The sequence below is a fragment of the Passer domesticus genome, chromosome Z, assembly GCF_036417665.1.
Source record: "Passer domesticus isolate bPasDom1 chromosome Z, bPasDom1.hap1, whole genome shotgun sequence".
In the NCBI taxonomy this organism is placed as follows: Eukaryota; Metazoa; Chordata; class Aves; order Passeriformes; family Passeridae; genus Passer; species Passer domesticus.
Window position 1 is genome coordinate 69,582,687 of NC_087512.1, and position 14,226 is coordinate 69,596,912.

Sequence of the window (14,226 nt, forward strand, 5' to 3'; positions counted from 1 at the left end):
TATCAATTTAGATCAACTGTGGAAGATTTTAGGGGAAGAGTATTTCTGCAGTAAGATAGTGAGCTACTTAGCAAAATAAGCACATGCATAATTTCACCAGTGAAGACCGCAAAAAAGTGAAACTTTATTCAAAGTAAAGGAGTAATTTTTTAATACATTTATCGGTCCATTCCATTAAATTAATTGAGGTAAACAAATGGTCCATTTAAAAAATGTACACAGTAATAGAGAATTACAAGCAGTTTTACCTCAAAGCATTTTTCTTCATCAATACTAGCTCCATAGTAAACAATGCACAAAGTATATTTAAAGAGATATATGAAAGGTTATAGAAACATGCCAGCACCAGAAGGCAAGACAACATTTCCTAGCCTGCGAGTCTGAACAAGTTGCCAGATTTGACCAAGTACAGGAAACAAAAGCCTCCTTCCCATTTTTACATTGTTTACTAGCTAATTCACACAGAGACAAGTATTTTCACAGCTTTAATTTTGTATTTTAATAGTATGAACAGTGACTCTAGTTCTGGTGAGTGGGTTTATAAAGTGAAAGCAGAAGAGTCTGGACAAGGAACCAGCACCGTTTGGTCCCCATCACTGACACCTTCAACACAGTGTGTGAAGCTCACAGCCAGCTTGCCTTCACCTGCATGGCACAGCTCTCCAGACCTTAGGGAGGGACAGAGGGATACAGGCACAGAAAAGCAAGAACAAGGACGATGCTTCTTTATTTTTGCGAACTGTAGACAAAAGCCCTTTTTAAGACTGGCCCTCAGCAACCTGTCTCCTTGTACAGTGGGAATGTTGCACTGGGCACAACGCTGCAGCTTGATCTGAAGGTATGGGTACATACCCCAGCACCAGGGTTAAGGAAATGGCTTCACTTCAAAGCGTAGAATACCAAGACTTTCAAAGCAGTCTAGGACAGTGACTAACCTTGTCTTAGCATACCATTTACCTAAGGGTGATCTACTTATACCTCTTTGGAAAGCTCATTATTTTCTGCAAATTTACTGTGTTTTAGGCATGCAACCTTAAAACTTGCCCAGTTCATTACTAAGTACAAGTCAGATTCTTCAGCAAGACTTTCAAGTGCTAAGCACAGAAATAAGCACTGCCATTTTAGTTTGTAAATTGGCTCAACAGCACTCCCAAAAAGTTTTAAATGCCACATTCCATCTGCCAGAAGGCAAGTTTATTCCTGTGATCCCCAGTTTTACTTCACAAGAGGAAAAAAAATCCAACAAGTAGTAGCAACTTGCCTGTCTTCAAAAAAAAGTCCAGATATTACCTATGTGTTGTTGTAGTAAAAGTTAATATAACAAGGAAAGAATGTTCCACCTTCAGAATTTAACATGACAGAACATCTAATGAGCTAATTTAGTCTACAAAATTTTGTCCAGTGGTAACCAGGACAAGGATTTTCAAGTCTGTAACAATAATTGTAACAACATCCAGTTAAATTGTGCAAGTTTTAACAAAAGCATGGCTCCTGTTAAAATAATGAACAGTCGCTGCTATCTGGGAAAGAATTCCTTTGTACCCTTGCATCTGCAGGACTGACACCTTAAGAAACTTGCCATGAACAGGCTGTCCAGAGCCACTGCTTCAAAGCTACTGCACAGTGCCCCCACAGAACTGTCTCTGCCACTCCTGCTTTGTTTGTACCAGTTACTGAACTACTTTATCCTCAGCACAAGTTTTAGTGCAGCAAAAGTCCAAGCAGATTTCAGTGAACAATCATACTTTATCCTTTAATATAACTCACACCAAAACTGTCTGTCTTTAGGGCTACACATATTACCTTTTCATTTTTCAATGTTTACCTGAAAAAGCCATGATGTTTTAACATGTGTATTTATTGCTAGATTTAGATCCTGATAAAGGTATACATGAACAATGCATGGTGTGGGAATCCATTACTGAGCATAGAAACAAGAGCTCGGTGCCTGCTTTATTGTGCTGGTGCCACTTAAGAGAAGAAACAAACACCACAGAAACTATACAGAAATAACTGGGCAGTAGTGAATTATGCATCCACTGAGAGGGCCCTGCCCTGGCTATGGATTATGAGGAAAACTGGACTGGTTTAAGGACTGCTGAAAGAGCCACATTTTAAACAGGCTCATAAAAAGGGCACCAACTACTTTTGGTGTCATTTTGGTGCATGTGCAGAGAGTCATCTTCAGTGACTTAATGCTCAACAAGTTACTCAAAGATGAAGCTCCTGCACTATTCCTGCTTTCCTTTACCAACATCTTCTGTTTCTCTCAGAGAAGTGCGGACCATTCAAAGTAAAGACTTTCATTCTGTAGGGACTACAGGATAACATGTTAAGAGTTTCAGAACTCAACCTCCGTCTAACAGCAGTTATATGATACAAGTGTCACTCTGCACACCTTACAGGAATTTCCTGCAACTTTTGTAGTTTTCCTGACTGGCATAGTTGCCCCAAACATCACAGTCAGGATCCTCCCTACATCTGACCCACAGCCTCTCCCTCAGTCATCTTGTGATTTACAACAGCTCTTCGTAAGAACAGACCACTCCACAGTCTGTAGCAACTGAGACGCACCTATGCACAGCCCTATTACACTGCAGCAATTCTTGCAGAGGACTTCTCCTTTGAATGTCAAGTTTTACCTCCCATGTAGGAGCTTAAGAGGTTTAGGTCCAGATCATGTAAGACAGCTCGATCTTCAGCAGCTCCAGCCTCAACAGTTACATGCTGATTTGAACTTCACTTGGTACTCTCCACTGTCCATTATGCTTCTCTTGAACAGCTGTGATGTTAATTGCTGAACTCCCCAGAAGCAACATCTGCTTCAGCTTGACATAAAGCAAAGCAGGAGGAGTCCCTTAGTGTTGTAAGGCATCAGATGAAACCACCTGTAGGAAAAAAAATCACCATTCTTTCTACTCATGTTGTGCTATTTATTTTAATAAGGTGGTGGGAAGACTATTTTGCTTGAGTCCCAGTGATGTTGCAGAGTCAACTACAAAATTCAATTTATTCCACGTTCTTTTTGAACTAATTCAAAAAGCATGTTGATCTTTCTTTGTGGAAAATAGGGAAGACTATAATCCTGAAGGACAGACTGTTGGATAGTATGCAAGTGCTTATTCTAGATTGCTTCGAGATGATCCCCTTAAGTACTTCCCCTGAACAAGAGGAGTCTGTGATTCTGAACCTAACAGTAACTTAAACCAGAGTTCTCATTTACACCAAAAAGTGCATATTGGCAAACTGATCTTAAAACAAGAAACACAGTTCGTTTAGTAACACAGAGTTGTCAATGAAGGCTGAGCCAAAAATAAAAAATTCTTAAAATGTCAAATATTTTACTTTTTCATGCAGAGAGCACCATCTTATTAGCCTGACACAGTTGAGCTACCACAGGTGCTGCAACAACTCATCTTGAGAGTTCCATAAAGCCACCAGGCTGAGAGGAGTGGCTGCATGTTCAGTTGGTGCTAATGAAGGACTAAATTCCAAATCAGACTAGTACCTGGTGGGTTGTTACAGGAGAACAGAGAACTTGCACAAAATCTATCACTGCTCACATTCTTTGCAAGAACGTTGCCAGAGAACAAGTAATCACTCCAATTTAGCAGTAAGCACAGAGTTATTTATTGCCCTAAATCCCAGTATTACACTCATATGAGTCCCAACCCCCCTCATTAGGATGGTTAAATCACATCAGCATTCCTAAGGCCATTAACACCAAGCAGGCATTTACTTGAGGTTGGACTGCAAGAGCAAGGACAAAAAAGAATTTGCAGAAGCAGCTGCAATTCTAAAGGCTAACAGAAACTACTAAGAAAATAGATCCGTAACAAAAGTGGTCCTAAAAGACTTGCCATGTGGTTCAGCAGAGAAAGTTATGAGCACTGTGTACCTATAGGGTACCCATCTATCCCCCACCAACCCATCTAAGGCAAGTTTCACACACTCTGATGCTTGGTGGAAGGAAGCATTTGACACCTTTTGGGGAAAGAAAAGAGTTCTACTTTTACTACAGCAGGCATCTTAGGTGACCAAGCCTAAAATGGCTCTAGTGAAACCCATATATAAAGCATGGTGTAAGAGATCTCCACCACGCAACTTCCAGAGCTAGCTTTGGAAAATTAAAGACTCATACTTCCTCCCCCATTCCCACAACCCCTGAAAGGCTGCAGTCCAACTCATTCCTGCAGCTAGGCTGGTTTTGATCCCCAAGTCAGTCACAAATACGCTTCAGTCAACTGACATTACTTCATAATCACCAAGGTAAACAAAGATACTCAATATGAACCAACAGCATGCCACACTCACAAAAACCACAGTTCATGCTTCCATCACCAGCTGTCTGCAGCTGGTGTTGGTATGGTCTGTCTAGAACCAGCCTGACTCCCGAACAGAAAAGTCTACAGCAGAGACCATTTCATCCAGAGGGAGCACACAGGTGGTAGTGAAACAGAAAATATTCTTTCCCAGCCTTTCCTGGTCCATTAAAAAAAAAACCCAAAAAAAACCAAAAAAAAAAAAAAAAAAAAAAAAAAAGTAAGAGTTGGTCAGGGAGTACTGTATCATAGAAATATATTTTTTTAAAGCAAACAAAACAGAATGGTAATAAAGATGTCATTTGGCACCTTGCAGTAGAGTTTTATTTTCATCTTTTTAGTGTTCCACTCATCAGTTCCTTCCAGACTAGAGAGGTAAATTTTATCAAGATCCCCATGCACTTTCTCTATGAACCCCAATCACTCCATAGAATAAAGAAGGAACCATTCAAGATAACTCAAAAAGATGAAACATACCCCAGTTTAAACACAAAAATTGAGGAAAAAAATTCAAATAGGCTGGAACAGATACTCTGAAAAACTAAGTGCAGCTGTCATTTCAGTTAACAAAAAGAGTCCTCCATACAGTTCCAGTAAGACTAGTGGTACTGAGCACAGAAGTGCTAGACTGTCCATGAAGGTACTTCTTATTTGGTCTCTGGCTTGTCTTGCAATAGTGGTATAATTGACTCCCACGCCGTAAGGCACTGAAGAAAGAAAGATTGACAAAATTTAATTTATATCAGTTCATATAACTTCTGACCAACCCTTCCAGCCCAACAGCATGCAAGATGAAGAAAAGTTATGTGTGTCTTTATAGATTACTGCAGAAGGGGAGAAAAAACCAGAATGCCAAACAGCAAAGAAGTGTTAGAATAGCTGCACCTCCCAAACAAATTCAACAAATTCAAGTTTTCCAAAGTCATCAGCTGGCCCAAGACGTTAAAAATCATCAGAACACCCAGGATTTCCAAATACTAAGATTTTTCTAAACTGAAGAATATCACAGCTTTCAGTTAGGCAGATGAACTGTTTTGAGTAGAAATATACATATTCGTGGTGTGACTGTGGGTGAAGGCTGATTTGTACATAATGGCATCTATTACAGACTACCTCCAGCAAACTTATTTGAAAGAAAACATGCATTTAAGGAAGTCAATTCAGAGACACAGTGTATTCCAGTATGGCTCTGGGACTCGACTCCACTACAGGACGAACTCGTAGTGCCTGGTATAGTAAACTGTAAGTGTAGCTTCTGGGTTATTAGGAAGCTACTCCAGGCTTTGGAGTAATTTTCCCAGGCACTTACACTTATTACAGTCCTTGTACTGTGTGTTGTTACTGTCTTTCAGCCACAAAGAGCCCAGAAGTTAAACTGGGCAAATGCAGACTGTGGAACCCAAATTATTAAACGCTGAAAATGGGCAAACTCATCAGCAGTTCTTATATCCACAGGTCATTGTTGACAGACATCCTCCTTCTAACCTTGCTGATTGTACTGCAGATGAATAGAGTACTTCTAGTTGTATACCCTGAAGTGACTGGACACTTTCTTACCAAAAAAACCTTCCTTGCTAAAAGCAAAATTAATGTACAGATTGAACTGTCAATTGCAGAGGAACTACTGATGTTCAGTGAAGTCTCTAATATCTCCCTCCACAGCAGCCTTAGAACTGAGAGACCAGGGTGAAGAAAGCTCTGTGTGAGCAGTTATGAACTATGATTAGAAGGGGAAAAGGTACTGCACACTAATATTACATGGAGAGTAATAGCACAGGAAGAAGCTTGTAAAGTAGATATGTAAAAACGAACATACAAGACGAAGTACAGTTTACTAGGCAATGCATAAGCCTAGTAGTTCTAGCAGTGTTTAATATTTCGTAAATATTTAATACACCTAAAGGGGGCTCAGGAGACAGCTGGAGGAGGACTTTTTACAAGGGCTTGTGGTAAGAGGACAAGGGACAAGTGCTTCAAACTGGAAGAGAGCAGGTTTAGATTAGACAATTAAGAAGAAATTCTTTACTTTTAGGATAAGAAAACACTGGAACACCTTGCCCAGAGAAGCTGTGGATACTCTATCTCTGGAAGTGTTTTCAGTTCATGCTGCACAGGGCTCTGAATCACCTACTCTAGTGAAAGGCATCCCTGCCTCTAGCAGGAGATTGAAGTTTATATGACCTCTAAGGTCCCTTCCAAACCATCCTGTGATCTATGGCATCAACCCCTGCACTGGGCTGCACTGTTCTAGCACAAAGGAAAATTAGATTGGAAGCATATGCAGTTAAATGTCAAAGTCCTTTTAATTAAAAAAAAAATCTAACACTAAACCTCAGGTACAAATGCACCAACTAAAAAAGGCAGAGGCTAGATATTTTCAGGACTAATATACAAATGACAAAACAATGCACAAAGGAACAGGGATTAGAGTAACTTATACATAGCAGATGTAATCTATATATGAGACTGTGGACGTGCATTAACTCATGTATTTTTGTTCAGAAAAGGCAGAATCAAGGGATTTTTCTACTGTGGTAGTACCACTAGTATGTGAAATTCTGGGGTTTTTTTTTTCATCACTACTGCTACTGCTCAGTAATTTGTTCAATTCAAAAGTGCAAAACAGACAAGCATGCATAATAAAATGTTGTTAGAGTACTGACTTGCAAAAGACCACTAGTATTACAGAGTTTATTTGACCACAACTTACAAGTCTGACAAAGAGCAGCTTCAGATGTCTAATATTCTTGTCCTCAAGACAGTGTGAAGATTTCCTGAAGAATTATCACCATTTCAGAGGAAAATAACTCTTATTCCTGCCAGTGCTCCAACAGTGACACCTACCTTCTCGTAGTACTGGATGTTTTTATCTGCCATCCCCATGAGTAGCTGCCTAAAGTCTTGTCTTTTGTTGTTCTGCCATCTCTCCATATCTGCTTTCAGGTCAGCATTGAAACATTCTACTCGGTCTTGACATTTCTCAACATCTGCAGGTACCTGCAGCAAAATAAATGAAGATTAAAACTATCAGTAAGAGTGCTAGATTGCAGAATTTGCTCAAACCTCACTGAGCAGAACAATAACAGAAAGGGTAAGTTCACAATCCAGTAGTTATCCTGAATCAACGAAAAAGCGCTAGAGAGGATATGATATTGCTTAATTTGTTTGTTGCTGTTTGAGGTGGTGAGCGCTTGTGCTTGTCCATCTCCATGCCTGATACAGAGCCATGGAGGAAGCACTTGCTAAAGGCACAGGAAAACCATTCGGTGTAAGTACTTGTACTGAGGCTCACTTCCTAGTGCTCAAACTAAGCAGTTTGGTTTCACAGCAAACTTTTCTGCTTCCCATTTACAGCTGCAGTAGGAATGCCCCAATTTACACCAGTGTGTCTATAACAACAAACATTTAGGTTTATGAAAAAAGGTGAGTAAGACACCTCGGTATTGACAGCTGCAGAATAAAATTTCTAAGTCCTTTTTAGCTTCCACTTTTAACCTTACGGGCTTCCCAAACAAAATTTAACTGCAAAGCACTCATGATCATCAGCATGGGATAGGCTCATGGACTTTTAGGCTCAACAATAGACATGCAACCAGGCAAAAGCAACAAATAACATCTTGAAGGATGCAAGCTGAGGTAGAGATTTAAACAAATTTTTGACAGTAGTTACTCACCTGAGGTACATACACTTTAGATCAACTAAGTTAGTGTCCTTTGCTTATGTTTTAACTAATATAATGTATACCACCAGGCAAATACAGGAATAATTTACTAGTGTCTCCTCAAGCAGGAAAGCCAAACACCTTTTTTTCCCTTCTCATTGCTGCATGGGCCACACAGACAGGAATCCTGGAAGGGCATGCAGACTAAGCCCAAGAACTCAGAAGAGAAACTCCTGAATCCTGGTACCAAAGTGAGAAGTGAACTTTTGCTCTGGAAGCTGTGACTTGCACAAAGGCAAAATACAGAATGAAGAACATTTGAAGAACTTTGTCGTGGCTCCTCTTGTACTTGATACTTTCAGTAATCTCTCTTTCTGAGGGGTGTGAAAGAAGAAAGAGGATGAACAGACTATGTAAGAAGCTTTTCATGGATACCTACATGAAGTTAGAGGTGGGCTACTATCTTGCAGTTTGGCAAGGTACTCAATTTAGGCAGAAACACACCAATTGTGTTCCTGCTCCAGGACACAGATTAGGGCTGATCACTTTATTACTCAGAGAAGGTCTTACATCTGTTCTTCAATAAACCTGTTTGAGATCCAGGAGCTCTTTATACTCATGGGATTTGAGTTCCCCTATATTCACAAAACTGAATTTACAGTACAGGCAGCTTGGAGGTTCAGTGGATACTTTTTCTTCCTGCTATGTCTGAGCACCATACTTATGGCTACAGAATTCACTCTGCTACAACTCCAATGAAGTTTCCCCACAGGCTGCAGACAAGAACAACCAAGCCTGTGACTGGAAGGTTTAGGGGATGCCCCCTCAAGGCATGTATGCCTTGTGTTATAAGTACATCTTAATGGGAAAGGCTAGGCTATCAAGAGAAATATTTATGAAGTCTGGAAGCAAAACCACGTAAGATTTCCCAATCCAACTAACTTAGCTTCTAAGCACTCACCAGCTCCCTGCTTCTTCTGCCAGGATCTGAAACCACAATGAAGATATGCAAAAATCTGTTCTTTCTCACAGCAAGTTGTCTGGCTGGTCAGGCTGAGAGGGCTGTATGAGTTTAGAGCTACAGGGATAACCCAGTGGTCAGCAGATGTGTCACGTGTGCTCTCATCAAGGAACAACAACGCTAACTCCAACTAAGTGTCCAGAGACATCATGAAAGTAGTGTCTTCACATGCAGCAGTCCTAGCTGGATGTGCAAATGCCTTACCTTATAAACTGCAGCTTCCTAGTACATAAATTGCAACTCACTATTTTTTAAAATAATTTTAAGTTAATTAATAGCTTTTAAGCACCTTCTATCAGTGCAAACTCAAATGCAAAGAGGTATTATATGTTTATCATCAAATTTGGGCCTAAGTTGAAGTATCAAAGCTGATGCTTTTATCTGTTTTTAGCAATGGAGACACTAAATATCAGCTAACAACTAAGAACAAGGAAGAAAGTCGACTGGACTCAGGGGGAATGCTACTTCCTTACTGATACCTGCTGTCAGCTACTTAATAGCTCAAAAACCCCTCAAGCCACAAAACCAAAGTGACAACTGCTTCAAACGAAAACACCTCTTAAAGGGCCCAGGACTATTTTAGCAGTCAATTTCAACTGATGAGAAAGGTATATGCAGGTAAGAACTGAGCCGCATATGATATGGAGTTCTGCATTTGCATCCAATCCTCTTTACAATGATTCTGTTGTCTTAAAATCTAAGCTTGCCTAATATCTGTAATTTAGTGTGGTTGATTACAAATAGCATGTCCACTCCTCTGCATCATCATTACCAAGTAACAAATGGTCCTAAGGCACAACAAATCCAGCATTAATTAGACAACTAATCTTTGCAAAAGATATTTCTACCTTCCTAGGTCTTGGGAAACTGTTATCTGTTACAAGGCCTTTTTCCCCTCACCTTCTATTCAAGTTCTGTACTGCTGTATTTACTGTTCCCATAGATCACCACACTTCAAAGCCTTGAGGAAGACAGAATAAAACATATCATCAGAGGCAAACTTCACCTCACCAAAACGAAACCATACCTGTCCTTCAGTGTGCTGGTTAGATTACTGCAAAATCAAACTCAGCATGGGTCAAAAATGGGTGAGAGAGGGGCATTTCAATACCACTGCACATGTTAGAAACTGAAAGGCTGCAGACTCCACAGGCACACCATGGTGCTAGTGGTAAACACCACCCACACTGTGGTGTAAGCCACTGTGGCATTCACATTTTCTGAAAAATCCCTTTGCCCAGGATTTTTCTCCTGGGAAGCTGAGAAGCTTCAGAGAAAAGGAAAACAATTCTTATTTCATTTGCTTCTCCTCTGTTTTGCTCATGTGGAATGTGTTTGGAGATTACTTACCCACAGGTGATTGTTTTATTGGATTCTGGTGTAGTTGTTTTTACTCTTTGGCCAATCAGTGCCAAGCTGTGTTGGGACTCTGGAGAGAGTCACAAGTTTTCATTATTATCCTTTTAGCATTGTGTAAGTATCTTTTCTGTATTCTTTAGTATAGTATATTATAGTATTCTTTAATATAATATAGTATCATAAAGTAATAAATTAGCCTTCTGAGAGCACAGAGTCAGATTCATCATTCCCCCCTGCCACGAGGGTCCCTGCAAATACAATAAGCCACTGTGGTGGCTTTTGGTATAAACTTCAGCATTCTGAAACAGTACCTGCTGACAGAGAGCCACAGTAGCACTACAAGCCTTCTGCATTCATAGGCCACCAAGCTTGAGGCTGACTTCACTGCCAGAACAATCTAATGGCCTGCTGAGCTCTGTGATGCCAGGCTGGGTATGTGCACAGGAGGCCCAGAATGCTCTACAGTGAGAGATTCTTAAGTAGTGATAGGCTTGTCTTTCAAGATCTAAACAAAGGCCTTTGTTCTCTTAAGGTTTAGTTTGGGATCTTTTTACATCATGTCTACCAAATCAGCAAATATGCCAAGGAAGACAAATGCCATTCCACAACATGACCCTCTGCCTGCTTTTAGTTTCCAGCAAGTCACAGCCAGGAGACCTTGCTGAATATAAGCTATGCTGCTAGGCACAGCTCTGAGCTACCAGCTCTTACAGATAATGGCACATCCTCCAGCTGGAAAGGTTCTGAAAAACCCAGAGAGAGTATTTTGTGAACATGCAAGGAGTTCTACATAGTTTGTTCAACTTCATGCTGTAAATGACACAAACTATTTATGTTTACAAAAAGGTACAAGAGTTGCCAAAAAATATCCTGATACTCTGGAAAGGAGATGTAAGTGACCAAAAAAGTATTCCAAAAGTTATTCAAAATAATGCATCTGAGATATGAGATCCAAAGGACTTTTAACATGTGCAAGATTAGCAAAATTCATCAATTCCACTGAATCAAGATCTTGGTATAGTCAAATGCTTAAGAACTGGTTTGCTGGAAATGCTAGATTTAGTTCCCTCCATCCTAGATACAACTGTTAGCACCTGTTTACACAAAGCCACACTGAGGAAGTAGAGTGTATACCACACCAGCCAGCAGAGGGGCGGGCAGTAGACCCAAATACAAGAGCACCACAAAACACCTAGTACACCACTATTTGTAGCTCATTATAGACAAAAGATCAGAAAAACACTTTAGCATTTCTGTGCTCTCATCCTCTTCAGCTTCTTAGATTCAAAATACTATGTGAACCTTACTGTAGAGTGAACCTTATTGTATAGTAGTCATAATACTGGAAAATCATACATTAATTATTAACACAAATATAAGGGAAACCAAAAACCTCAAGCAGAGGAAGGGAACAAACCCTGTTGCCATCATCAGTTAAAGCTGCAGTGATTTATGAAAACGCTCTTGCACTCTGTTTCACGCAGAAATGGGTGGCAGCATAAGCATGTAAGTTCAAAGCTTTGCTTTTGCATGGTGCCCAGCCAAAACCTGTCATCCAGTGACATGTTCCATCTCTGTTCAGCATCGCACAGGTAGAGTTCCCTAGCAGGAGCTAGGGAGGAGGAGTGTTTTATAAGGAGTTTTCCACATCCAAAAGCAGTGTTCTGCAACAATACAGTTCCACAGTGCCAGGGACAGGACTTCAACAAAGCTAGCTGACATACTGCTGAGTCACCGGGGACTGTTCTACCGCTGCTTTGTTAACCTGTCACTAAACAGTCCAAATGACTGCTGGCTGTTGTTGAAGTGTTACAGAATCATCCTGCTCTAAACTGTGAAAGATCCGTAGTTCAGAAGTTGTTACAAGTTACATACATTTATACTTAGGTCTTTATTTCACACCAGCTTGCCAACAACAAATTTCTGTTCTGCCAAAAACTGTTTATATTGCAAAGAAGCCCCCAGATCCAGGAAAAAAGCAAGTTCTGCTTCTCCATTCTTTTCAGGAAGTAGCGTAAGTGCAAACTGTTTTTGCAGAGCAATTTTAAGTGCTAACCTTTGGACGGTCTTCTCTTTTCAAGGCTACTGCTTCCAGTTTTGCTTCATACTCCGCTTGGACTTGGTCCCTCTTCTTCAAAACATTCTATGGGCAAGAGAAAAGAGAGCTGTGAAGGATCCTCTTGTTCTTTCCCCCAGTCCACAAGAAACTCTAAAGTGATACATCTTCAGTGCCAAGTAACCCAAAGTCAGATTTACTTTGTCCTATTTTACAGCATTTAGGGAGTAGCTTTTGATAATGTACAGCACTTCCTCTCCATCAGCTGGCAGGGGCAGATAAAAATTCAACATTTTATCAAGCTGGAGGCATGCAATATAGAAGAAATCATGAAACCACTAATATAACCTTGACCAAGTAAATTTAATTCATCAGTTGATGTATTACTACCATGAAATAGATACAAACAAAAGCATCAAAGCTGACAAGGACTAATATAAAGTTTCTGATATCCTCAAGCAGCATTGGCTAAGAGACAGGAAGACCATCACAGAAGGTATTACAGGTCCCTTTTCACTTGCAAAGATTCTTCAGAATCCTTTAAAGCAAGCTGTCACATTCTGGTGTTGCAGTAAAAGGAAACCTTTATTTTAGATCTATCTTGGTGGGGTGTTAGTTGTCAGTTTCATTTAAAAAAAATATGAAAAGGACAATTTACATTGAAAGCACTAGACTGCCTGAGAGAGCTTTTCACGCAGTAAACATTTTCTTGACAGAGTATTTTCAAAACAGAGAGACAAAGATGCTACCCTTAGCTTGTACTATATCCACAAAGAACTTCACTAAGTTTATACTACAGTCTTACAGTTTGAAAACAACCACAGGATTTAGTCTTTCTAAGAATGATTTACTAAAAATGAACAGTTTTGTGTCTGCAAGAGCAGGCCACTACCACTTCAGGTTTCACAAAGAAGCAACTAGTATATTTTTAATTACTCTGTTGATGCAAAGTTATTAAAAATGCTGAGGGAAGTCAGCCAACAATCCCTGTAAGTTTGAAATTCTCTTGCAGCTAACTTGGTTTTGAGTCTTCCCTTCAGCCACCTAGAAGGAACTGTCCCATTAGGATGCCAAGTGGTAACTAGTCATTACAACAGGTCCAGACAAGGCTATTAACACTGGACTAGTCATGCGCACTGCTGCCTCCAGAAATATGTTTTTAGAAGAGTAGCTCCTCAGAGCTCTAACAGCCAGTCTAGATCTAATTAAGAGCAATTAAGGACATACAAATCCTTTATCTACTAGTCATGATCATCCACCTCCTCCTTCTTAAGCCAAGAGAAGGTCACCAATGCAGTTGCTCTAGAGTAGAGATGTTCAATCCATGATAAATGGGAATGGCACCTCATCCACAAACCTACTATTAGATTAGTCAATAAAAAGAGGGCAAACCTGAAGCATTCACCTTCAAGAGCTTAATTCTCCCTTTTGTTCCAAAAGGGATGCAGAAGCATTCCACTGGTTGTGTTTGGTTGAAAAATCACAGCACTGTCATAGATTTGAATCTATGCAACTACATGGGATGGCCTTTAAGTGATTGAGGTTACCAATGCAACAAAAGTTTGAGAGATTTAATAGATATTTCTGCTTTGTATTGCCTCTTGAATCTGAATCAACAGAAATTTCTTCAGTGAAAAACAACTGCCTCCAGCAACTGCATTTTGCCTTTAGAAGCCCGGAGTTAGTGCTGAATCTATACGAGGAGCAGCCAATGATTAACAGTTATTGGCAAATTGGATTCAAAGAACAGGTGTCTTAATTCCCCTTAAGCACTCAAGTCCACCTGCTGGGGACCACTAACAATGA

General features: G+C 40.1%; 1 protein-coding gene across 1 annotated transcript in view; it reads right to left on the reverse strand.

The window, feature by feature from the left end:
* Positions 1–100: 100 nt before the first annotated feature.
* Positions 101–14,226, reverse strand: part of SNX30 (sorting nexin family member 30) — a 49,238-nt gene continuing 35,112 nt past the window's right edge. The window contains exons 7-9 of the mRNA XM_064404862.1: positions 12,421–12,507; positions 7,167–7,319; positions 101–5,029 (exon numbers count right to left, since the gene is read on the reverse strand). Coding sequence (XP_064260932.1) covers positions 4,970–5,029; positions 7,167–7,319; positions 12,421–12,507 — 300 coding nt within the window. The 3' untranslated portion in view covers positions 101–4,969. The remainder of the gene's footprint in view (positions 5,030–7,166; positions 7,320–12,420; positions 12,508–14,226) is intronic.